The following is a 27,114-nucleotide window of genomic DNA, read 5'->3' as shown; positions in this document are numbered from 1 at the left end:
CAACATATCCAAGCTTTGTGAAACGAGATAGAGCGAAAAATACAAGGCTATCAAACGTTTTAAGGAAAATTTCGGCGATATAATGGAAGCGATGCAAGGGTTGTCACCTGATGGCAATGCTGCTACCCGAAATATTGCCGTCTGGCTTTATAGCGCTGCTCCCAGAGTAACATATATTATGTGTCTAACGAAAATTGCGAAATACTCGGCGACGCTGGAGCCGGTAGTCAACATGCTTCAATCAACGGCTTTGGATGCGGTCAATGCCTCTCAGCACATTAAACGCATAATACAATTGTTAAGAAGCCATAGAGATGATCCTGATAGTATAACGGATGAAGTATTAAGAGATGCAACAGTCGTTGCAGAGACAATTGGGTTGGAGGAGGATATAACACCACTTCCCAGTATATTTAGCACGCAATGTCACCGAAAAAACCACCCAGCTGAAAATAGCTCAGAGTAGTGGAGGAGGTCATTGACTATTCCTTACTCGATAATCGGTTTTCCGATAAGAATAATGTATCATTTTCTTTGTTCTATTTACATCCGGCAAAAATGGAAATAATGTCAGCAGACACACTTATAAAAAGTTGCGAAATAATTTCTCAGTTTTACGATTTACCCAGCCTGAAAAATGAAATTGAGCTTTGGCAACAAATGTGGCGCTGTAAGGAAACAAATCCATCTGAGATGACTGTTCTTGATTCGATTCAGCACGCAATTGATGAGTGTTCATCGATGACTAATTATTGACGACTCGGATGAATTTAATAACAAACTTTTAACAGAATTTATTAAAAGCCCCAGAAAGTAAAAATTGTAGTTTAAAAAAACGCATTTGTTTTGTATTTGTATATACCCTTATGCCTCCCGAAAACTGGTTATCCAACCGCGATATAGGCAAAGAAACTTGTAAGTAAAGGGTATGCGCTCTGGGTAGCAGAGGACAACTTTCCCGCATTTTCAATATTATAATTTTACTATCTGACCCCGTAGACGCATTTACACGACATGCATGTGCTTAAGTGTGACCGTCTTATGATAATGACTTTTAATACCTTACAATAACAATTCCAGATCGAAAGTGTTTTTGACTTATAAGTTGAAATATTGATGAACTTAATATTAATGTTATAAAAGATACTGCCCGCAGCACCCTGTTGAAATTTTGAAACGAAAATTTTGCCACGCCCACTCTACGCCCATATTTTTGACGTCGTATTGCTTTGATCTTAAAATCTTGCAATGGTCTTGATTTGGTCGGATAGAGCGAGCAGAGTTAGGTGAAGCAGTGTAAACTGTTACTTACAATTCATGGTATGCAGCAGCGTATGCATTTCAGGATCTTCTTTTCAATCTTTCCCAATTAGTTCTTTAGCCTCCTTGACTGAAAAAAAGCTGTGCTCATGTGCTTGTTGAATGATATCTCCTTGCATAGCCGCAGGAACAGCTACGAGTTCGCTCTCGTTGTGCAAAAGACCTTGCTTCATGGGAGAATAGTGTTGTCTTCTACAATAGAATATCGATCATTGTACAACTTACTCTGTCATTGTTTGCTGTAACTTGTGATTGATTGCAAAACTCTGCTATAATAGCCAATAATTTGTTTCAAATTATGCACTTTATGCTCAAACGATACTGAAGGTTTGATCCTGTTTTGTCTGACTTACCAAACCCGAGTCACTTAATTTTGACTTGTTAGGCTTATTGTAAGTAGCATATGTTTTTAAATTATTTTTGCTTCCGGTATCAATAAGAGAAGTGTTCTTTTCGTTATTGTTTTGTGAGCAGTCTTAAAGCGGGGACCGGCCTCGCAACGGCGAAGACGGCTGGAATGCGAAAAGTAACAAGGGCGATCAGGTCGAACGGGAATGAATGGACGTTGGAACCCGGCAAAGCGGGATACTGTGAAATAACGGTACCGCGCTGGATCTTGGAGCCGAAGGACGAACGGTACCGGTGCGGACTTTGAACACGCTCAAAGCGGACACACCGTGAACTAACGGAAAATTAGTTGGACATTGTACCCGAACGAGCAGTGCCCAAAAGGGGAAGGAACGGGATCCCCGCGGCCGGGATCACAACACGCGAGGAGCCATAAGTACGATTTTCAGTCGGAACGGAGTCCGAAGATAGACAGTGAGTTAGAACGCGCGGAGAAGGTCACGAATCGAGAACGCACGGTGGAAGTGACGGTCAGCGAAAACCAACTGTGAAAGTGTCGGGCAGGGCACAGACGAGCAATACAAGTGTAGATCGATCCTTGAAGTGGTGAAACAAGGACCTGTCGTGCTTGAAAGGGACAGTGGGGTCAGTGGTCGGCATAGGTGGTCCCAGGCCGATCGTTGTCTTAACCCGTGGACGATACGCACTGAGTTCTTATCGCGTTTAGTCACATCGTATAGAATCGTCCCCTATTCTCTGTCTTCATACTGATTGCTTGTCACGCATTGTGAGCCTTTAAAGTACGTAACAGGTAGTCCGATTCGAAAGAGATACTCCACAGACTGGACGCCACTACAAACCCACTGGAACAAGTTGAAATTGAATCGGCGAACTTGTTTTTAAATTGAAATTCGCTCTTCTAAAACGTAACGTACTGAAAGGTAATGTGACACCTTCTACAACATATATGGCGAATGAACACAATAATAACGCTGGCTACCTATAATGTTTACCAGAGGATTTCCTTTATTGCTATTTCAGAGAACAGCGTTGGCTGTTGAATAAATATTGAAATACTTCTGTTTTCGAAAGCAATTCATATTTCTGATGTTATTCGATTGACGTCTTCAATAGCTGCATGTGTTGGTGTGTGTGGAGATTTCTTCCATAGGGTGTTGACATGGTATCTCTGTGGTTGGCATCTGAAAGTTTTTTAAGTGTCTAGCATTCGTAAGTGTCAAGCATTCGTTACGAGAATTGGGGGTAACACCTGACACTTTAACAATGCTGCCTTCACGCTCTTATACTTCATATGTTGTGGTATCAAAGTTTGGTGTTAGCCTTTTTAGGAATACCATATCTTTGTCTTCTCTCTTTTTATGATTATCTACTTTCCCCTTATGTTTCCGTATGCAGCCGTTGTCTTTTTTCCCGAATCATGAACTTCATCCAATATATCTAACACATAAGGGATTTTTTCTCCAATCAGAACATTATTTTGGAAGGGGAGGTCCCTGTCGTGATATGTGGAGTTGTGCAATAACATACACCTTGATTGCTTGTAACAAATTGGATTTGTTCCAATGGACACTTTTTAGTCTTTACTAACGATCAATTCATATTTTCAACCTCAACATTCGCCTGAGGTCAATATGGAGAAGTCCTTATTAATTGAATGCCATTCGTGTTACAGTATTGTTCGAATATCGTACTGATATATTGTCTTCCGTTATCAGTCCGCACATATGTTGGGAAACGACAAAATATTTGTTCATGGCCCCAACTGATTCCGATGTTAATGTCTGTACAAATTTTAACTCCGTATATCTGGAAAAATAGTCGATAAACAAAGGACGTATTTTCCATTTGAAACAAATAGTTAGAAGCTGTTATATGCACCAGCATTCCAAAAGATTGCATCCAAACAGGTCAATGCAATTCTCCCATGTTTAAGATGTAGGGACAATGTATACAATTGGTGGAAACTCGCATAGTCGGGATAGAGCATACGAAATGTTCTCCTTACCCGCTTTGAAGATTACTTTCAATTTAAAGGCATGTCGGAATAAAATCATTCATAAAGACAATTTTTAACGGCTTTTGGTCAGTCACCAATTTGAATTCTAGTCCGGCTAAATAAAAATATCACTTGACTCCCCACACTACAGCCAGGCTCTCTTTCTCAGTCGGTACCATTTTTCTACTTCTACAAGTTACGGCTTGCAAACGGAACAATCTTCGCATCGTCGGTGGTGTCGAATGGAAGAAGTTCTGATGCTAGCGCAACTGGACTGGCATCTGCTATTAATCCTTTTTTATTGTTTCGCTTAAAATATAATAATCTCGGAATATTTGCCAAAGAGAGCTCTAGGACTTCATATTCTCGCCCCAGTTAAATTTAATTTAACTTTTTAGCAATCTCCGTTTTTCCTGCTTTGTACGACGGGGATGTATTTGCCAAACTATGTAGCGTCTTAAAAACCTTCGATTTTCCATCTTGTTTTTGAGGTTTATGAATAAAAGAATCATTTTCACCTTTTCCGGATCTGATAAAATGTACCACAAGAATTTAACTTACTGTGCTTTCCAAACACATTTTTCATCATTCAAGATTACATTGTTTACCTTCAGAACATCTTTCACTTTTTGTACTGAGTCAAGCAATTTTTCGTTTTTCCCAAAGATATCGTTTATAACATTTTTGCACGTTGTAGGAGCCGAGTTAACACCAAACATAAATTGGTTGTACCTGACTAACCTAATCGGGGTTATGAGCGTGGTTATGTTCCGGCTGGATTCTTCTAGCTCAATCTTATGACAATAAGTTTTTAGGACTTATCGTGTGTAGTCTGCTCCCCTTAATTTCGCCTTTAATGGCTCAAATACAGGCGGTGGATAATTCTCTCTTGCTTTATATTCATATCTATGCAAATCCTGATGTCACCATTCCTTATGAATGTAAATTCCATGGGGAATATCAAGAGAGAATGACCTATTACTGGCTCAATAATATCAATACAAATTTCTCGACTACTTTGTCCATAAGTGCAACTGATATCCTTCTTATTGGTTGCTGAATCGGTTTTATGCACCGATTGACAATTTACTGACTGACTTTTCCACTTTGGGAACGGTGTCAATTTTCTGTGCTTCGGGTCCTAAACGTAAGACGTTTGGTTTGAGTGCCGTATCCTTTCCCAGTTGTGGAATACAAAACGTTTCTTATTACAAACAAGAAAGAATGCTATAGTCGAGTTCCCTACCTATCAGATACTATCAGATACCCGTTAGTTAATATGCGAACGCGAAATTTATGATTGTTTTGGAATATCGATAGATATTGGGGAATAGTATGAGAACAAATTTAAAAATTGTTGAAAAGTGTGTACGTGATCGTTTTGGGCGGTTTGTGGGCGAGCCAAAATTTACTTGCAAAACCGATAGATTTTACAAGACTATGAAATATTTAAAATATCAAAACATTTTTTAAAAGTATGGGCATGGCAGTTTTAAGCGTGTTGTGGGCGTTCGAGTGGGCGTGGCAGCATGGGTCAACAAACATCTATGTCACTACAATCTGTATGCTTGTTCTCAACATACTAGCTATTATAGTTCCTGAGATCTCGACGTTCATACGGAGATACAGAGCAAGATCGACAGGGCTATTAATCCCGATTAAGAATATACGTATGTAGCAACGTAATTATGTCTTCATCATAACTTACTTATAAAAAAGATCGACCGCGGTGGTCCGCCGTATCGATTCCTCCTTAAATAAACAAACATTTCCCGATATTGCGCATCCACTCAAGCCGTAACCAAAACCCAGCCACTAGGCAGGCACATAACCACGTACTACATAAGAATTCTTGTTCCATATGTATGCACATAAGCAGAAGCAAGAAGCGCTCTCGCGCAGATCCAGTAAACCCCTTAACCCCACTAACCCAGTAAATCTAAGATTTTCTCACACCATTTGTTTCAGTCTTAAGCCGACATTCAATTAATAAAAACACAAAGCGGATTCATTCGAAGTTTTTATTTATTTCGGCGTTGATCTTCGTTCAAATACGGATAATTTATTTGAGTCAAAACAAAAACTATTTTACTGGCGCAGTCGGTATCCGAACAAGAAAAGAACCGCGAGTGGAAAATAAACTAACTTTTATAATACGGTAGACGTGAACAATTACGCTTGTGATTTTCGTTACTTCAACTTGGATTTTAAATCCATTTCGGTTTGCCCAATAAAGTAGAAGAAAACAAAGAAAGTCCCCATATAAAATTCATTCCATAAGTCCAACGGCAGGGGAGAGAAACATTACAAATAATAAAATTTTAGAAAAGTAAACATTTTTTCAAGTAAGCTACCAAATAAGCAAAGCAAAAATTAAAACAATAAAAAAGTCCAGAAGAATAAAACGTGAAAACTTAATAAACTCTATCGAAATAAAACTAAAACAAAATACAAAATGGAACAACCTAAGATTGCCGCACCACAACTCGTAACCCTAAACGAAAACAACCTAAGTGAAGCGCGAAGACAGCTCAAAGACATTTTCCCATTTAATGGAGATCCATCAGCGCTTTAATGAACGTAAGATAGAGTGGATTACATCCTAGAACTCTACCCAACTAACGACCAGCGACAACCACGCATTTTACTCGGAGCTGTAGAACGAAACATAGATTGACAAGTAATAAACATCGAGGACTGACTCAGCTTGAGGTCAGGGTTAATTGTTAAATACAAACCCCAAACGCCAAATTTCAAACTTCTGGAAAATTTCCGAGAGACACCATATAAAGGAAATTTACGAGCATTCTGCGAGGAGTAGGCGTCAACTCTTAATAGCTAAACTACATCTAGAAGGTAATAATACCGACCTCATCATTTATTTGCAAGCAATTAGGGACTCTATTAAGGCATTTATTCAAAATTAACTACTAATTTGTTCTGTATTTTGGCTCATCATGAAATTCCCGATTTAAGAACCTTAATTAACATAGCACAAAATGAGGGGATTTATGAAGAACACGCAAATGTTTATATGAAGCAAAATTTCGAAAAAAAAATATTTAAACTAAAATTGAAAATAATACTTTCCATGCAAATACAAGTAAAATAAACCCAAACTTCCAAACTTACTATCAATCCAGATATCCACCATATCAACAACAAGCCTTTTCCTAATCCATACCAGTATCCACCCATTCAATCACAATATCCACTCATGCAAACTGAACAACGACGAATGTTCAACAGATCACCCATGAGACCTGGACAAAATCAATTTGGTGCAACTAGATTTGCAAACCCACAACCTAATTTTAATAGGAATCCATTTCCACAAAAGCAACAAACTATAACTAATAACCCCAATTTCAACATTAAACAACTTATTAAACGTCCTAGACCAGCTGACAGCGATCAATCAAGAATGTCTATCGACGAACTTAGACTACAAGACGGACAAGAATATGAACCAACTGACCCAAACTGTATTCAACACTTTTATGAACAAGAACTTCTTGACTACAATCCATACCAAACCCAGGCTGACATTAACCAACTTACAACGCCATCACAATTAAATGAAAATATTTCTCAATCTAACGAGAACTTTCGGTTACCAGCCTCGGCCAACACCAATACATAGAGATAACACACAAAGGTCATAAATACAAATGCCTCATAGACACAGGATCGACCATTAACATGATGAGAGAAAATTTCTTTAGTCTCCCAATTCAAAACACTAAATGCAAAGTTTTAGCCATAATAATAAACAAGTCTATTACCTAACCCATTAACAATACTTGTAACAGGCCTGAACAATTTTATCTACATGATTTCTCAGAAGATTATGATTTATTAATTGACAGAAAATTACTCAATGATGGACAATCCATTATAAATTATAAAAATTTCACAGTTTCAATTTATGATAAAGTATACCCATTAATTAATTCAGACCCAAATAAAAATCTTTCTTTTTACATTCAAAAACGAAAAATACCAATATCAGATGAGAAATTAATTCCAACTTTCATAAAAAAAAATAGATTTTAAATTGTTTCGATTAAATCATCTAAATGAAGAGGAAAGTTCTAAATTAAAAATATTATTAAATAAATTCAAGAATCTTTAATATCAAGAAGGAGATCATTTAACATTCACTAATACAATAAAACACGTAATAAACACAACACACAATTCTCCTATTTATTCTAAGCAATATCCACTTGCTCATATGCATGAAATAGAAGTAGAAAATCAGGTACACGAAATGCTTATGCAAGGTTTAATTAGAGAAAGTAATTCACTATATAATAGCCCCACTTGGGTAGTATCCAAAAAAACTTGACGCTTTGGGTGAACAGAAGTACAGAGTTGTAAATGACTTTAGAAAGTTGAACACAATAACAATTCCAGATAGATATCCAAGGCCAAACATAGATGAAATACCTGGAAAACTAGGACAATGTGAAAATTTTACAACAATAGATCTAGCGAAAGGCTTCCACCAAATAGAAATGGACCCAGACTCAATTCAGAAAACTGCATTCTCCACCAAGAGCGGACAACGAATACGTCCGGATGCCATTTGGTCTCAGAAACGCACCCGCAACATTTCAAAGGTGCATGAATAACATTCATTCTAAATTCTAAAAAAAAAAAGACAGTTTTCTTGGTCATATTGTAACTCCGAATGGAATTAAACCAAACCCTCTTAAAGTAAAATCTATAGTTTCATACCCAATTCCAACTAAAATAACGAGATTAGAGTATTCCTAGGACTAACCGGATATTACCGCAAATTTATCCCTAATTACGCTGACATAGCAAAACCTCTGACACAATGTCTAAAAAAAGGAATGAAAATAGACACAAAAAATCAAAATTATTTAGATGCATTTGAGAAACTAAAAGCCTTGATAATAAGCGAACCAATTTTACAACTTCCTGATTTTGAAAAAAAATTCGTCTTTACCACAGATGCTAATAACGTAGCCCTTGGTGCCGTTCTCTCCCAAAACGGTCATCCAATATCTTTCATTAGCAGAACTCTTACTGAACACGAATTAAATTACTGTGTGATAGAAAAGGAATTACTCGCCATAGTATGGGCAACTAAAACTTTGCGCCACTACTTACTTGGACGACAATTCGAAATAGCTAGCGACCATCAACCTCTTAGATGGATACATACATTAAAAGAACCAAATGCTAAACTCCAAAGATGGAGAACTAAATTACAAGAATTTCAGTTTACTATCGACTATATTAAGGGCAAACAGAACGTAGTTTCTGATGCATTGTCACGAATCAAAATTGAAGAGAATCATTATAGCAACGTCACCCTGCATAGTGCAGAGGATGACAATAATGAGCTTATTAATTTAAAAGAAAAACCAATAAATATTTTTAAAAGCAAATCATATTCGTTAAAACAGATCAAAATAAAGTAGAAAAGTCAACCTATGTCGGTAAATCAATTACTACTATCTTCTGTCTTCACATAAAAAGACAGGAGAAAGAGCAAAGCAATTTTTGCTTGACCATTTAATTTACAAATACATTACCATGTATATTATGAGTGATGCAGATTTTGAACTTATACAAGCAGCACACAAAGAAATCATTAAACCAACTACACAAAGATTATTCGTAGTCTCAACTTATTAAAGGATGTGCATTCATATGCAGAATTTAAAGAAATCTTATTGTAATCACATGAAAAATTGTTGCACCCCGGTATTGAAAAAATGACAAAGTTATTTAAAGAAAGCCACTATTTTCCAAATTGTCAACCTCTAATTCAAAACATAATAAATGAATGCAACTTGTGTAACTTGACCAAAACAGAGCACAGAAATACGAAAATGCCTTTCAAAATCACACCAAATCCTGAACACTGTCGAGATAAATTTGTAATAGACTAAATGTCATGTTCATCTGAAGGCAAACACTACATTAGTTGTAGTGAACAAATTAAAACAAAAGATTGGATAGAGTGTAGAAATGCATTAATGCGAATTTTTAATCAATTAGGCAAGCCCATATTATTAAAAGCAGATAGAGACGGCGCATTCTCCAGCTTAGCCCTTAAGCGATGGCTCGAAAGGAGTTGCACATATAGAAAGGTTACATAAAACAATAAATGAAAAAGTTCGAATAATTAATTCATCTAACGATAAGGAAGCTAAACTAAGCAAAATTGAAACTATTCTTCGCATATACAATCACAAAACTAAGCAAAACACTGCTGGACAGACCCCTGCTCACATTTTTCTTTTCTCTGGTCGACCAATTTTAGACACTCAAAAAATTATAGAATATAGAATAGAAAAAAAAATAGTAACAGACATGAATTTGATATAGACACTCGATTTAGAAAAGGTCCTCTACAGAAGGGAAAATTGGAAAACCCAATTAAAGCAAACGAAAATGTAGAACAAATAGACTCCGATCATTATAAAATCACAAATCGAAATAGAGTCACTCATTACTATAAAACACAGTTTATGAAAAAGAACACGTTTAATAAAGTCCCAATTTCAAAGGAATCTGGCGTATAATGATGATGTTACAAATTCAAATAAACAACATTGACACCAATCACGGCTATCTTCTTCTTACAAGTAAACCAATTCAAATACTATCAGCATTTGAACATCATTGCCTAAAAATTAATTTATCTGAAATTAACAGATAAATTACACACCCCGGATGAAATATCTGTATAGTAAATTACTAAAAGAATTAAACGGAATAACTATCCACCAAAAAAATAGACAGATGCGTGGACTATTAAACGTTGATGAGAATGATCGAGTGCCTTTTCAACTTCATGAAATGAACTATGTTCAACCCAAAACTACTTGCTTACGACAAATTAAATATCGTTAACAGTTAAAACATACTACTCATTAAAACATCAACTTGGATGAATCCCAAAGACAACGAATTACTAATCATATCGCACATACCCATTAACCAAACACTGAACAACACAATTAAAATTATCCCTCATCCTGATCAAAAGGGATACCAGTTGGATTACTCAGACCATAAGTCTAACTTCGAAAATAAAAATAAAATCTTTAATCAAAAAAATGAAAAAATAAAATATGATTGCATCACAAACATAATTAAAAGTATAAATCCAATTCGCAATTTCATTCAAGTCCCCTCAAAAGAAATGATTAAATATGTTGAGACAAATATAATTTTAAATTTTTTTTTTTTTTTTTTTTTTTTTCTTAATTTATTTATTAAGGCATACGGGGAAGTCTTGAAGCCCCTTTGTGTCCTTCTTATCTATTAATTCAGCCCATTTGGGCTCGCCGGCTAACTATAGTTAGCTTTTTCAAATTTACAGTAATTTAACTACAATTACATAACAATCACATATAACAAATAGGATTTAGGATTTAAGATAAGCGTCAGCTTCTGCGGACCCTTGTCAAAGGAGATCGGGTAATGAGATCCCTCGGTTGCCTTCTATTGAGCCTCCTTGGTGGGCGAGATCTGTTTAGAGCGCTGGCCAGCCGATTTCCGTGGTGCTCCAGCCTGTCATGGTATCTGCTCGAGTGCTTGTTTATTTCGTCAAATACCGTTGCGAGTTTCAGGTCTCTATGCAGGGTGGTGTTTCGAACAAACCACTCGCAGCCGGTGGTGAGTCTTGCTACCTTATTTTGAATAGCCTGGATCCTTTTGATGTGGCTGTCGCATGCTAAGCCCCAGATTTGGCACCCATACTTCCAGTTTGGTGCTAAGATCTGTTTGTAAATTGTCAGTTTGTTGGATAGCGACAATTTACTGCGCGAAGAAAGTAGCCAGTAGTGCTTCGCCACCTTAGCACGTAGGCGCGTTCTGATGTCGGTCACATGCTTGGAAAATGTGAGTCTGCGATCCAGAAGCACTCCAAGGTACTTTGCTGCGTTCGGCTGTGGTACGGGGACTTCCTCGATGTAGACGGGCGGTGGCGTTCTCCGCTTTAAAGTAAAGCAGACGTTGTTGGATTTACTGCTATTGATGCCAATATTCCATCGTCTTGCCCATTCCGAGAACCGGTATGCAAAGTCCTGGATACCATCGGCTGCGTCGTGCTCGCATCGGGACCTGTAGGTGAGGCACACGTCATCGGCAAATGTGGCCAACATAGATTTCCCGTAAAGGCTTACATCTGGCTACGGCATGTCGTGGCTATACAGGCAGTAGAGCAGGGGGCCGAGGACACTACCTTGTGGAACACCAGCTGCCACGTTGTGCTCGGTGGAAATTGCTGAATGAAAGCGCACAGCGAACCTCCTTCCTTCCAGGTACGATTTTAGCAACCCAAAATATGGAGCAGGCAGCGTCTGCTTGATTTTCAGTTGGAGTCCAATGTGCCACACTCGATCAAACGCTTCTCGAATGTCCAAGAAGAGGCTGTTACAATATTCCTTACTGTCGTAGGCAGTCAGAATTTGCTCGACGACTCGATGGAGCTGCTCGACAGTACAGTGGGAATTTAACTGAAACTAGCATAGTAGAAATCTGTCAAAAATTTAACAACAAGAGGGCTACTGCAAAGTTTTGTCACGACACGCTTCAGTCGCCATCATGGGTTGGAATAGTGAGGAGAGTGTCTTTGCCGTTGAGGCCTACTTTTCAATTGGATGTTCGATTATTAAAACACAGTGTGCATTTCGAAATCGCTTTAATTTATTAAATTAAAGCGTAATTAATTTAGTAATTAAATAAATTACTAAATACATTCAGGCAAACTGCAAGTGCGACAAAACGAAGAACTGGAGTCCCTCTACCCGTTAGATCACCTGAGAACATTGAAGAGGTGAGAGCGTCAATATTGCGATCTCCACAGCGTTCTGCGCGCAAACACGCGTCTGCCCTTGGACTATCCGATCGTTCTGTGAGAATAATTCTTCATGATGATCAAACAAACGCTAGAAATCGGTTTGCGCAATGTATGGAGAATGGGGGACGTCACCTATCAGATTCCATCTTCAAAAAAATATAAATATAAACTTTAGGCATGTATCTAAATTATAACAATAAATTCATATTTTCCGATGTCTACAATAGTTAAACTTAAACAACACTTAAATTATCCGCTATGTCAATTTTATAGACTCATGTAGACTCATGAGCTTGCCCTAAAAGCTTCATTTCAGTGACTTCGCTGCAGATAGTTTGACACTGGAAGGGCGACAGGGGTAGAACTCTAAATATAGATTGTTTGTTTTGGTGCGAGTTTAGATGACTTTAAAAAAATCACCTAACCACTTAGTCATTTTTTTCCGCGTTCTAAATCTTGTTTGATCTGACAAAGTGAAATAGTTCTTGATATAAGGAATTTAACACAAATTTTATTTATCTATGGGCGAAGCTTCAAATACATCTGTTAAGGATCTGACCTTGTTAATCTCCTAATTGGTAATAAGAATTTCTTGCTGTTCGCTTATACGGGCTTTAGTGAAATTACTCTTAGTGAAATTTCCTCTATGGGTTGGGGCCCCACTTTATAGATAATTGGCCGTGTTGACAAATTGAACTGAGCCGTCTGCTTTTCATATGCAATATTTATATTTTTCTTGAAATTATGTCTTTCTAAATAACTTAAGCTGATCATCTCTATCCAAACGGTTCGTCTACTAAATGACGGTTTTGACCATTTTAACAAAAATCATATCACCTATATTTAAAAGATAATCATTCTTTAATGCAAAATTAAAATGATGTCACTCCTCATTTGCAGTTCCTTTCTAGGACAATTTGATCACCTTGCCAACACGGTTTCATGGAACGCAGATCAACAACACCTAACCATTTAAAGCCAATTTCCTTCTTAATTGAATTTCAAGTTATCTGAATGACAGGACGCAAAAAGTCCTCTTTAAAAATTCTCTATCTTCTATTCTCCGAGTGACATCCGGTGTCCCACAAGGGAGCCACCTTGGTCCGCTTCTTTTTACCTTTTTTTTATTAAGGACCTTCCTTTAGTAATAAAACATTCTTTTGAACTTATGTACACAGACGATGTTAAATTATACCTTCAGTATAAGGACATATCTCGGCCAAACTATCTCGGACAATTATTATTATCAAGTGGGTTTGTATGTGAACTGCGACCCAGTCGGATCTTTTGTATCCCTTCATGAGTCAAAGATTGCCCTGAAGTCCAATGCACTGTATAAATGCCAGAATTTTCTTAAGGTTCAGGGCTGCAAATGTTTCCCGTGGGACTACATACATGCCCAGGAGTCTGTTCCTCCTGATGGAAAGCGCCGTGCAGTCACATTTAATATGTGCAGAGCTCCCCTCCTCCATGCAACAGAAGCGACAGAGTCCACTGTCTGCAATGCCAATCTTATGCAAATGACTGCGAAGTCGGCATTGCCCCGTAAGAAGGCCAGTTAAAATGCGCACGGTGTTTTTCCCGTGTGTCATTAAGGACTTGAATCTTTTGTGGTTATATTTACGAAGGAGAATCTTAGACTGCCTAAGTCCTGGTAGGTGTTTCCAGAAGGACAGACCTTTTTCTTCCTCTATTGACTTAAGTAAGCCCAGTACTCTGTGGTGTCCAACACCACAGAATGGTTCGGGCCCAATTAGAGGGTTCTCTGCCCCTTTCCTGGCTAGGTTGTCCGCTAGCTCATTTCCCGGGATGTTGTTGTGTCCCGGGACCCACCTAATTGTGAGTTTGTTGACAGCTCCCAGTTTGTCTAGGGCTGTCCTCACTTCATTTACTAGCTTAGATGTTATCTTAGCTTTGCTGAGCGCCTTTATGGCTGCTTGACTATCAGACAGTATAGCAATGTCCTTGCCACGATAGTTCCTTTGCAGATTAAACTCCGCACAGCGTCCAATAGCACAGACTTCAGCTTGAAAAATGCTGGTGTATCTGCCCATTAATTCGTGGTTTTTCAACGTGGGGCCTACAACCCCCAGCCGACTTCCCTCGTCGGTGAGGGATCTCGGACAAACTCGGCTTAAAATTCGACCTACATAGCTTTCAAATTTGGTGCCGTGATAACATACTAAACTTAAATGGCTCCAAGTGTAAAGTTATGACGTTATGACGAATATACAAATGAGAAGTAAGCGTTGTTCGTCTTGCTATTTTTCAGGTTGAGCGCGAATTTCAACTTGACTCATTGTTTTAGTTTGCTTTGAAGTGTAATAGATCTACAAATTAAACGAAATGCACAATTATTCTACATCACGTTTCGCTAATTTTTTTTTCGTAAATTATTTGTAATTATTAACTTTTCCCTTCAAATTTATTGTATATTTACGGATCACAGGGAATACACAAGACCGCACTATTTGAAGCTCGATGCGAATTGTTTGTTGTGGAAACAATTTTCTTTCTTGTTTTTTAGAAAAGAATTAACCTAGAATAATTTTTTTTTTTCAACGCGGTCCCTTCCGACTGGGCAGTTCTTATTTGACGACTGAATAGAAATTATATCATTTTCTGCCGCAGCAGAGATAAATCTTACCGTGGGCCGGTAGAGCGTGCCGATCACTACTCTTAAGTATGTCCTTATCTCTGGTTGAAATTGTTTTGGCTTATATCATAGCAGGTCATAGAAGGTATTAAAATCGTGGTTATCAAAGAAGGTGGGTCAAGATTTTAAAAATAAACACTTAGCAACAATTGAGGGTGGTGTGTGGCGAAGGAGAATATATATAGTAAAATAGTTGTTATATTTTGAGTCCCGTCAGTTAACTAAGGACAACGCTAAGAAATAAAAAAATATCGGAGTGTTAGTTTTCGCGTCTTAATTCTTTTGATCTCATCTTAAAACTTAATGTTAGTGACAAAAGTCTTTCTTATACTGCCCTATTGTTTAGATTATTTCTGGAGCGAGATCTCCCGCTTGGGATATTGATTGTATACCGTTTACACAGTTCGATTGTGTACATTGCGTGGGATTCGCCACTCTGCATGTTCTTATTTCTTCCGAAAGTACTGATTATATTAATATGTCACCTATTGCCCCTTTGTTAAAATTATTTCGGACGCGAGATCGTCCGCCTGGGATAATGATGGTATAATGATAATGGGATAATGATGGTATACGGTTTTGCCACTCATCATATTCTTATTTCTATGGACAGTGCTTATTATGTGAAAACATTGTATATATATATAAGTTACCAAGTAACATCAGGAAAAGCTGCGTGTGACGACGAACGACGCTATACTTCGGATGCTGGTCGGCGGCCGTGATCTGCGCGAGATAGGGTAATCTTAAGCCTTCTCTCTTTGTATTATTTAGTTCTGATCTGACATCCGAAATAAAGTGACGTTATCGTAAAATAACTGCCGTGAATATCAAGTCGGAGCTACGACCCTGCTACCGGCTTATTCCAGTTGGTCACTTCAGCTATAGTCACCGATCGTGGACACCACCTGATCCCGATCCGCACTCTGCACCACACCGCAGCTACAGAGGCGACAACGAGGTGACTGTGTTGTGGGCAGCAACGTGCCACGTTGACATCCCCCTGCAACAACGGTGCAGGCGGAGGAGTTCGCGGGCAACTACCTTGCCGCGTCCATCTTTAAGTCATATCTTATATACTATAACTATACGCTCGGAGAAGCCTATATTTTAACATAATAGATAATGTAATAAGAATCTAGTATTAATTAAATATTTTTACAATTAAAGTAGAAACGAATTCCGCCAAGATTTTGTTTTTTCTCTTCCATTTTATTAATTCGGGACCGTTATTATTATAAATTCGAAATATAAAGTTAAAACAAGAGAAAATGCTACAGTCGATTTCCCTGACTATCAGATTCCGCTTACTCAGCTATTGTGAATGCATTTCATTTTCTGGGATATCGATAGATATTGCGGAATAAAATGAGAACAAATTAAAAATTGTTCAAAAGTGTGGGCGTGATTTGTTTGGCGGCTTTAGGGCGTTGGAGTGGGAGAGGCAAAAAGTTTTCTGGAAGATCGGTATAAATTTACAAGACTAATATAAATGTGAAAAAATATCAACACATTGTTCAAAAGGGCGTAGGCGTTAGAGTTGGTGTGGCAACATAGGTCAACAAACATTCTTTGCGCCAAAGTCTCTAGAATCTATATGCTGAATCTTAACCTTGTAGCTTTTAATGTTACTGAGATCTCGACGATCATACGGACGACGGACATGGCCAGATCGACTCGGCTATTGATCCTGGTCTAGAATATATATGCTTTATATAGTCGAAAAGGCTTCCTTCTGCCTCGTGTATACTTTTCAACGGGGCTAGTATATCATTTTACTCTACGAGTATCGGGTATAAAAACAACAGTCAAGTTGGTAACAGTTACGGTTAAATTATTGTATTATAAAGGCACTTAAATTATAATTATTATTTCAAGTGATTACGAACTCATTAAATAATTTAATTTTAAAGCAATAAACGTAAGCGAGCCTTACAATCTAATTAATTATGTGTTTTACAGGCTTATTTATACTTCTAGTCATCGGATTTTTGGCTATTATAACAGCTACACTGATTAAAGTTTTGGAACCATATGATTTGATATTTAAATGGGTAAGACACAAACGACTTTTTACACATTTACTCTAACTTTCTTCTTGCAGAAGTTAATCATGACAGAGGGAGGTGAGATCTTTAATCTGTGGGCCCAGCCTCCAGTCGATCTGTATATTAAGATATATTTGTTCAACATAACCAATGCCAACGCGTTTTTAGCGGGTCGCGAGCAGCTTAGAGTCGAACAAGTTGGTCCCTATGTTTATAAGTAAGTTAGGTGTAAAGTAAATAATTAATACCAATAATTAATTATGGCTTTTAGAGAGATAATGACCCATGAGAATGTAACGTTCAATGCGAACAACACCATGTCCAGCACTCCCAGTCATCCCTTAGTCTGGCAGGAGGAAATGTCTGGGAACTGTCGTGAGGACGATGAGGTTGTAATGCTCAACATTGCCATGCTGGTGAGTATTTATTGTATAAGTAATATTTAATAATTTATAATATATTTAATAAATATATATTTATAAATACATATTTAATATTTAATAAAACCTTGTGTTAAAAACTTTTAGAAAATATATGTAACTTGATTACCAACTTTCTATCTACCCAGACACTCTTAAGGCATGCATTTCCTATACGGATCCACACCACAGGTCCCATTAGGTAGCTTTGCTCGTTTGACTTTGCTATTGAGTTTTTTGAAGCTACAGAAAACTGTAGCAGATTATAATTTCATGTCATTATAAATACATGTCATTGTATGAGTGTGCTGAGTCTTTATATGCCCTATATATTTAATTTACTCATCCAAATGGTCGAATATCACATAGAAAATGAGTCGAAGAAACTTAAATTACCGTAGGGGACGCTATACTGAAGACCCAATTTTGATTTACCTCGTTATTGATTGTTTTTAATTTTCTTTAAATAAAAATCTATAAAAAACAAATTCATTTATGGAATTCAACTTTTGAATGAACAAAATTTCAAAAACTCTAGCTTACACAGTTATCCACATCAAAGATTTTTTTTCCTCAAGGGGCGCTAATCTACCGGATGATGCGCAGGGTATTTATAACATAACATAAATACGTCACCCTAGCTGCGTGAGCATCTCTCTCTCTTATTCTAGTACTGCTGTTCGCTCTGCAATTAACTCAACATTCGCTTTTGTTACCCATGCATGAGCATCGATGCCAATTTCGGTGAATCCAGTAAAACACAGTCGTTCAAAAGCAATACATAATAATATAGCTAATAAAAACTCAAAACAAAAAAACACTCATTATTGACAAACAGTTGACAACATAGATATTTAGATATTTTAGAAGCGTTTCCGACTATATGAAGTATATATATTCTTGATCAGGATCAATAGCCGAGTCGATCCAGCATGTCCGTCTGTCCGTCTGTCCGTCGAGCTCTCGGAACTAAAAAAGCTAGAAGGTTGAGATTCAGCATACAGATTCTAAAGACAGAGACGTAGCGCAAGTTGACAATATTTTTTCCTAGTTTAATTGCAAAAAAAAAAAATTTTGTTACGCCCACTCTAACTCTAACTCTAAAATTTAAATTTCTATCGATTTTCCAAAAAACTTTTGCCACGCTCTGACGACCTAAAGCCGCCAAGCCAGTCAAGCCTCACTTTTGAACAATTTTTAAATTTGTTTTAATTTTATTCCGCAATATCTATCGATATCCCAGAAAAATGATGAAATTTCGCGTTCGCATTCACACTTGCTGAGTAACGGGTATCTGATAGTCGGGGAACTCGACTATAGCATTCTCTCTTGTTTTGCTTGTTTGTTTGACCACGTCCCCAGAAATATGAACTAGATAATTGAGTCTCCGGTTCCTCCCTTGCTCAGCCATATTTTCAGAAGTCGCTGTAACTCCCTATTATCTAGACCGCAATTTGCAGATAGCTCACGAATGCTTTTTAATCCTTTTCTAGTAAAATTCCTAGCTTGTATTAAGGATTTATATCAGCTACCTTATATTTTTGGATAATCAGCACTCGCTCAGTCTTATGTGGGTTCACTCAAAAACCATGTTTATGCGTCCAGTTAAGTGTGAGAGTTTGCTGGTTATCGAACGAAACTTACTGGGACTAGGCCATCTGTTATGATATGATTTAAGACATTGATTAAGACATTGCTTTAAACTGCTTCGAGAGTGTATAAAAACTCTTTAATCATAATGCACGATTTCTTTTGTACAGGGTGCGGCAGCATAACTTCCTTTTTTTAAATGAGCGCCATTCAGTTAGTTGAGTCATAGCGGATCGCTAGGGGTCCCGTTCAAGAGGGGCTACTGCAAAATTTTGTCACGACACGCTTTGGCGACTGAATGCGTTGGAATAGTAAGGAGAGTGTCTTTGCCGTTGAGGCCTACTTTTCAATTGGATGTTCGATTATTAAAACACAGTGTGCATTTCGAAATCGCTTTAATTTATTAAATTAAAGCGTAATTAATTTAGTAATTAAATAAATTACTAAATACATTCAGGCAAACTGCAAGTGCGACAAAACGAAGAACTGGAGTCCCTCTACCCGTTAGATCACCTGAGAACATTGAAGAGGTGAGAGCGTCAATATTGCGATCTCCACAGCGTTCTGCGCGCAAACACGCGTCTGCCCTTGGACTATCCGATCGTTCTGTGAGAATAATTCTTCATGATGATCAAACAAACGCTAGAAATCGGTTTGCGCAATGTATGGAGAATGGGGGACGTCACCTATCAGATTCCATCTTCAAAAAAATATAAATATAAACTTTAGGCATGTATCTAAATTATAACAATAAATTCATATTTTCCGATGTCTACAATAGTTAAACTTAAACAACACTTAAATTATCCGCTATGTCAATTTTATAGACTCATGTAGACTCATGAGCTTGCCCTAAAAGCTTCATTTCAGTGACTTCGCTGCAGATAGTTTGACACTGGAAGGGCGACAGGGGTAGAACTCTAAATATAGATTGTTTGTTTTGGTGCGAGTTTAGATGACTTTAAAAAAATCACCTAACCACTTAGTCATTTTTTTCCGCGTTCTAAATCTTGTTTGATCTGACAAAGTGAAATAGTTCTTGATATAAGGAATTTAACACAAATTTTATTTATCTATGGGCGAAGCTTCAAATACATCTGTTAAGGATCTGACCTTGTTAATCTCCTAATTGGTAATAAGAATTTCTTGCTGTTCGCTTATACGGGCTTTAGTGAAATTACTCTTAGTGAAATTTCCTCTATGGGTTGGGGCCCCACTTTATAGATAATTGGCCGTGTTGACAAATTGAACTGAGCCGTCTGCTTTTCATATGCAATATTTATATTTTTCTTGAAATTATGTCTTTCTAAATAACTTAAGCTGATCATCTCTATCCAAACGGTTCGTCTACTAAATGACGGTTTTGACCATTTTAACAAAAATCATATCACCTATACTTAAAAGATAATCATTCTTTAATGCAAAATTAAAATGATGTCACTCCTCATTTGCAGTTCCTTTCTAGGACAATTTGATCACCTTGCCAACACGGTTTCATGGAACGCAGATCAACAACACCTAACCATTTAAAGCCAATTTCCTTCTTAATTGAATTTCAAGTTATCTGAATGACAGGACGCAAAAAGTCCTCTTTAAAAATTCTCTATCTTCTATTCTCCGAGTGACATCCGGTGTCCCACAAGGGAGCCACCTTGGTCCGCTTCTTTTTACCTTTTTTTATTAACGACCTTCCTTTAGTAATAAAACATTCTCTTGTCATTTTAATTTTAATTCATGTTAGTGTTACATGTTACAGGTTTACAGGTTAAACTTCCTGTGAAAATTGCAATATTAAATTAAGCCTTTGTTCTAAAAAGTCCATGACATCAGTATTGTATTTATTTGTTCTTTTTGACAAGGCTTTCAAATAAAGTGAGCGAGTCGGCTTATTTAATTTTCTAGGAATTGTATGAGCAAAAATTGAATCCACTTCCGATAATAGTTCATTTAATTTTAATATATATATTCTATATTTTGTCTGACTCAAGTTCGTTAATTTCCTTCTCAAATAGCGAACCTTGAATATAAGTATTCACCTGTTCCATCAGGCTATATATTTTGTTCCAAAGAAAATCTATTACGATCAATAGCCGAGTCGAGCCGCCTTTCCGTCTGTCCGTAAGAACGTCGAGATCTCAGGAACTATAAAAGCTAGAAAGTTGAGAATAAGCATACAGATTGTAACGACAAGTTTGCCCATGATGCCACCTACAAACACATTTTAAAAAAAAATCGTTAGATATTTTAGAATTTTTCAATATATAATAAAATTGTATAATTTTATAAGTCGCTTAAATTTCTATTGATTTGCCAAAAAGCTTATTGCTGCGCCCACTCTAACGTCCTAAAACCGCCCAAAACTGCCCCACCCACACTTTTGAACAATTTTTAAACTTTTTCTCATTTTATTTCTAAATATCTATCGATATCCCAGAAAAATGATGACATATCGCGTTCGCATTGACACTAGCTGAGTAACGGGTATCCGATAGTCGTGAAACTAGACTATATCATTCTCTCTTGTTTTTAACTGATTTTGAATGGTCTGCTCGCTACGAGATAAGTGCGGCTAGCTCAGAAGATTTCGTGTGTTCGTCCCACCAAAGTTATATCACACGTGATCACCGGTTACCAGTAACAAACACTTAGTTGTTTTTATTTTAATAATCTTTATTGCTGGATCACTTAAATTCGATCTCTCCTGGTGGGTTTCTTCTGCGCCGTGGACGACCGCTCGCCGAGGTACTGCCGCGGCCACGTGTGCTTGGTGGTCACCGTTACCAGACTAGGTTTAGCAGTTGCTGGGCTCTCAAGGCGAACGCCTTGCTAGTCGCAACCTTCTGTCCCTTGCTCTGTCCCGGCCGCCAGACGCGCGATCATTCGCGGCTGACTCCGAATTTGGCCTGACGCTGAAACAGATGACTCGCTCCGTCCATTCTCGGATACTGTTGGTTCTACTGCATACTCTCCCCATTCCCTCCTGTTGGAACTGCATCTTTGTTCTCGCTATCATTCTCCACATGATCCTGTTCCATTGCCTTCTTCGCAGGTTGTAGTGTCTTGGCTGGTCTCGGGACACTCTCCAGGTTTATTCGCACTACCTCAAAGATCTCTTTCATATTGGCGTTTCCTTCTGGCGACTCTGGCTACCTTCCTGTACCAAGCGTTTCTCTGTCGTATAAGGCTGCCGGTATCCTCGGCTCGCGGCCGTGTGTCAAAAACGCCGGTGAGTAGCCTGTACACACTGATACACTGGAATTTACAGCCAGTATAATTTTTGGCCATCTTTCACCCCAATTCCTCTAGTTCTGTCCGGTGAACTGTTGTATCATAGTCTTTACAGTGCGGTTCGCTCTCTCCGTCCGATTCTCCTGAGCGGTGTATGGTGCCGAAAGCTGCTGCTTTATCCCTATGTCGCTGAGAAACTTCTTGAAAGCTTGGCTTATAAGCTGCACGCCGTTGTCCGTAGTCACCACTTTCGGGATTCTAAACCTCGCGACTATGTGTTCCCTAATCGCTTTCTGCAACGTCTCCGCCGTCGCTGTTCGCAAAGTTACAAACTCTGTCGATCAGCACAAACAACTGTTTTCCGTGCCAACTGTTTCCGTGCTTCGACCTCGACAATGGTCCGACGAATTCACCACACACTGTTGCCCAGGGCACATCCGGGATTTGCGTCAAAATTTTATTTGGTTTTGGTTTAAACCTTGCGCACTCTTCGCATATTCGAACGTACGCCCTTGCGTCTCTCTGCATTCCTGGTTAGTAGTACCGTGCTGCCAACCGCGCTATTGTCTTTCGTCTGCCCACATGACCGGCTGCTGGGTAGTCGAGGTTCTCTCGCAGGACGGTTTCCCTTAGTTGCCGCGAAATGCATAGCTTTCACATCTTTGTCCCCTGCTCTATGCGGAATCTGCCCGTACAGGGTGCTGCCCTCGCATATATAGTTTGAGAACATCTAAGGATGTGCCTTTATCGTCTCTAGCATTTTCGTGATTCAGTTGCACTTTACTTTGGCCTCTGTATCCTGCGTTCTTCGCAGTGTCTCTGGTGTTGTGGCCACCGATTCTGATACTGGCTGGCTCGATAATGCATCTGCCACCACGTTTAATTTACCCTTTTTCTCCACAACCCCCACGGCGGTCTTTCTTTCTTTCTAAAAGTGGTAGCCCTCCAGGTATTGCTTTAATTTCCGAATTGCCCACACAATGTCCAAGCACTCCTTCTCAGTTGTGGAGTAGTTCTTTTCGGCTCCGTTTACGGTCCGGCTAAAGTACGAAATAGCTTTGTCGCCATCTTCTATATCGTGCGTGAGATTTGCGCCTATCCCGTAGTTGCTGGCGTCCGTTTGCAGATTGAAAATTTTTTCGAAGTCGGGGCACCCCAGGACTTGGTCTTTGGCCAATCTAGCTTGTACCTCCTAAAAAGCTTCCTGGTGGTCCTGTGACTAAGTCCACTTGGCACACTTGCAGAGGAGGTCGTTGAGTGGCCTCACAATGCCTACGAAGTCAGGCATGAAAAGTCAGTACCAAGATGCAACTGCAAGGTATTGCTTCAGTTCTCGGACCGATGAGGGTGGTTCTAACTGGAATATGACTGCTACCTCTTCTGGGTCCGTACCTATGCCTTTGCTTGTGACGCGTTGCCCTGGGTACAGTAGTTCTTGCTTAGAGAATCGACATTTTTCTGGGTTTATCCTTAGGTTTGGGTTTCTCAAGCGGCAGAACACTTCCCCAAGGCTTCTTTTTTGCTCGTCTAGGGTGCGACCAATCACGATAATGACATTTCTGATCAAATTACCTGGTTCGGTGCCCGTTGAAATGTGGCAGATGCGGAGTGAAGCCCAAACGGCACTCGCCATTGAAACAGCCCTTTTCGTGGAACTATGAAGGCCGTGATTCTGCCGGTATCTTTATATCATGACCGCCGCACCTGATTTCGGCCCCGACTTGTGTGAGGAAATTACATCCCAGCACCAACGCATCCACTACCCCTGGTAATACCTTTAGCTAAGTATTGATCTCGCTGCACCTGCCAACCTAACTTGCCGTCTTATTCTTGTAATCGTTTCACAGCTTGTCCGTCAGTTCTTCCCTTACGAAGCTTGCTGTTGCCCCGGTGTCCCCGGTATATCGTTGCCTTGTATGTGTCCCCACTAATCGTCAACGCTGCGGAGAACTGGAGCTCCTCTTCGAATAACTTGCCTGTAAATTTGGAGAGGCGACACCTTGCGATTCCGCTAGTCTCTCTGCGGCTGAGATAGCCATTTCCCGCTCTCTGGCAACATTCTATACTTCTAATCCAGCAGAACAGCATTCTCTGGTTTCGGCAGCCTCTTGCCCAATGACCATGTCCACCGCTCCGGCGACAGGCTTCTTGGGGATTAACAATATAAGTTTGGTTCTGACCCGAGTTGCCCCAGGGTGTCGTTTAATTGTGTCTCTGGGTAGTGCACGGCGATCTCCATAGGGTTGTGTTCTGCCGCCTGGACTGAACCGGGTTAGATTGCGCCCACTGTTCCTGGGCCTGTGTGCCTAGTTCGTTTGCGTCCTCACACCTTCTACACATAACCTATTTTGCGGCCGGGGCTTTAAATTTATGCTCATCCGCAAAGCATAAGCATGCTCAAAGCAAAGCCATATGTGTTTGCGGATCACTCCACCTGCTCCAGGATCTCGAAGGGATCCGTCAAAGCGGAAAGACCATTTGTTGACCCTTAATTGTTTCGCGATTTTGGCGTGATCCGGTTGGCCTGGTTCTTTCTGGACTTGGCCTCCTCTCCCTGCTCGACTTTCTTAGTTGACCTTTCCTATGCGTTAAAGTTCGCGAACCCGAAAGGCGAACACCTTTTCGCAAGTCTGAGCATGGACGAAATGCAGCGGAAAGGGCCTGGATTTCCTGCTTCTAACTGTATCCAGATTACTGCGAGCTTTGGGTAATTTTCCGTTTCTTCCTTCTTGAGGCGGAAGATCCAACTTCTAACAATACAACTTTTTTTATATCCGTTACTCGTAGAGTAAAGGATTTACTAAATTCATTGAATGGTATCTAACAGGCAGAAGGAAGCGTTTTCGACTATAAAAAGTATATATATTCTTGATCAGGATCAATATCCGAGTCGATCTAGCCATGTCCGTCTGTCCTTATGAACTTCAAGATCTCAGGAACTACAAATCTAGGATGTTGAAATGAAGCATACAGATTCTAGACGCAGCCAATGTTGCCATGCGCACTTTAACGCCCACAAACCGCACAAAACTGCAATGCCAACATTTTTAAAAAATATGATAATTTTTCACATATATTAGTCTTGTAAATTTGTATCGATTTGCCTCGATTTGTGTCCGAATCTTCAGCTTAATCACGCCTTTCCTGCTGCACCTGCTCCTGATCCTGTTTCGGAAACTTCGCCTACTGTTTTTGTCCGTAAACGAGTATGGTAATACTTTCTAACAGCTCCCGTGGTTTGGGGAAGTACGTCTCATTGATAAAAATTTCTTCAAATCTTTCACATCTACCCGTGCATTACACTGAATACCTTGTGAACAAATAGGTATATAGTGGGTTATACAAGTCTCGTGTAAAAGTTGATCAGTAACCACAAATGCAATAGAACTGTATCTTGAACTAATTCAAACTTTAAAAAAAATTCTCAAAAAAGTTCCGTTGCGAATGTATTTTCATGTTACCATATGTTAAGTAATACATGCTGCAGAAAACGTAGCCATAATTTCATATTTTTATACTAGAGGAGTACGAATATGGGCTACGTTTTGGCTCTTTCCAAATCGCAAATTCCAATAAACGATTTTTCCCCCTCAGATGACATTTAAAAAATCTAGACCTGGTTGTCCAGAAAACTAAGATGTATTAGACTTGCACTTCTATACTTTTGTTATACTTTAGAATTGAGTTTCTCTTTTCCCGCTGTTTTAGTACTATTATTCTTTATCACTTGCTGGACCTTAAACCGGCACTCTATTTAAAGGATTATAATACTAATATATAATAATAATCGTTTCCAAAAACAGTACATCTCTGGATCGTTTTTTTTTTTTTTTTTTTTTTTGTTTTTCTTGACTTTGTAATCGGTCCCTCAGGGTGCCTGCTTAGCTGAATCTTTCGCTCTCTCTTTCTTTTATCCACTCGCTATTACTTTTGGCTCAGCTTTCTCCTGTATGCTCTGCATCTAAGGCCCTCTTGTCATTCGCTTTGGTAACCTATGCATAGTACATCTATCTTCAATCATTGCTTTATCCAACTAAACTAAAAAAGTACATTCATTCGAAAAACGCTAATTTTAAATTGTTTTATTCCTAAAAATAGCTAATAAAATCTACTCTTCATTAGCTCAACAAGGGATTGGAGATATATATATTTATTCAAACGTTGGTATTTGATTTATTTGTACCCACGGGGCGGACGGCTTTATCGGCATAAGCTGATTCATAAGCAGATTCATTAGGGCTGAGTGGTGGAGCAACTGCATTTGGGTTCGGAGTTTCGGGCAGTGTTCCTGCGGTGTGGCAACGGCAACACATCTGCAATTACAATAACCAACTACCCCAAGGTTACGAAGTGCCCTAAAAAATCTATTTATTTATTAAGCTGTATTGTTAAATTGGCTTCTTCTAGTTTAATTAATAAGAATAATTCTATGTCTGCGAGGTGTTTCTGGAGTGACCAGGACGACACGGTAATTTCGTCTAAATAAACCAGGCAACCATTTGCTACACTTCTTACTTACAAGTAAAGTAAAAAAAGTAGAAAATTCGTAGATTTTTTTGTTGTTTAAAGCGACCTTTTTTGTTGTTTAAAATTTGTTTTTAAAGCGACCTGTTGTGCATTATTTAGAGTGCCTTTTT

At 38.7% G+C, this 27,114-nt stretch overlaps 1 protein-coding gene across 4 annotated transcripts in view; it reads left to right on the top strand.

Moving 5' to 3' along the window:
• The window catches only part of LOC6739590 (scavenger receptor class B member 1), a 112,844-nt gene that overhangs the window by 19,247 nt on the left and 66,483 nt on the right, over positions 1-27,114 (top strand). For 3 of the 4 annotated variants that reach the window (XM_039293049.2, XM_039293055.1, XR_005543874.1), the window contains exons 2-4: positions 17,155-17,246; positions 17,297-17,457; positions 17,512-17,656. In XM_039293049.2, coding sequence (XP_039148983.1) covers positions 17,155-17,246; positions 17,297-17,457; positions 17,512-17,656 — 398 coding nt within the window. The remainder of the gene's footprint in view (positions 1-17,154; positions 17,247-17,296; positions 17,458-17,511; positions 17,657-27,114) is intronic. The other variant, XM_039293054.2, reaches the window with a different exon arrangement.

The sequence above is a fragment of the Drosophila simulans genome, chromosome 2L (genome assembly GCF_016746395.2).
Source record: "Drosophila simulans strain w501 chromosome 2L, Prin_Dsim_3.1, whole genome shotgun sequence".
Classification (NCBI taxonomy): domain Eukaryota; kingdom Metazoa; phylum Arthropoda; class Insecta; order Diptera; family Drosophilidae; genus Drosophila; species Drosophila simulans.
Note: the sequence above shows the minus strand (reverse complement) of the source record. Positions and strands in the feature narration are given on the sequence as shown.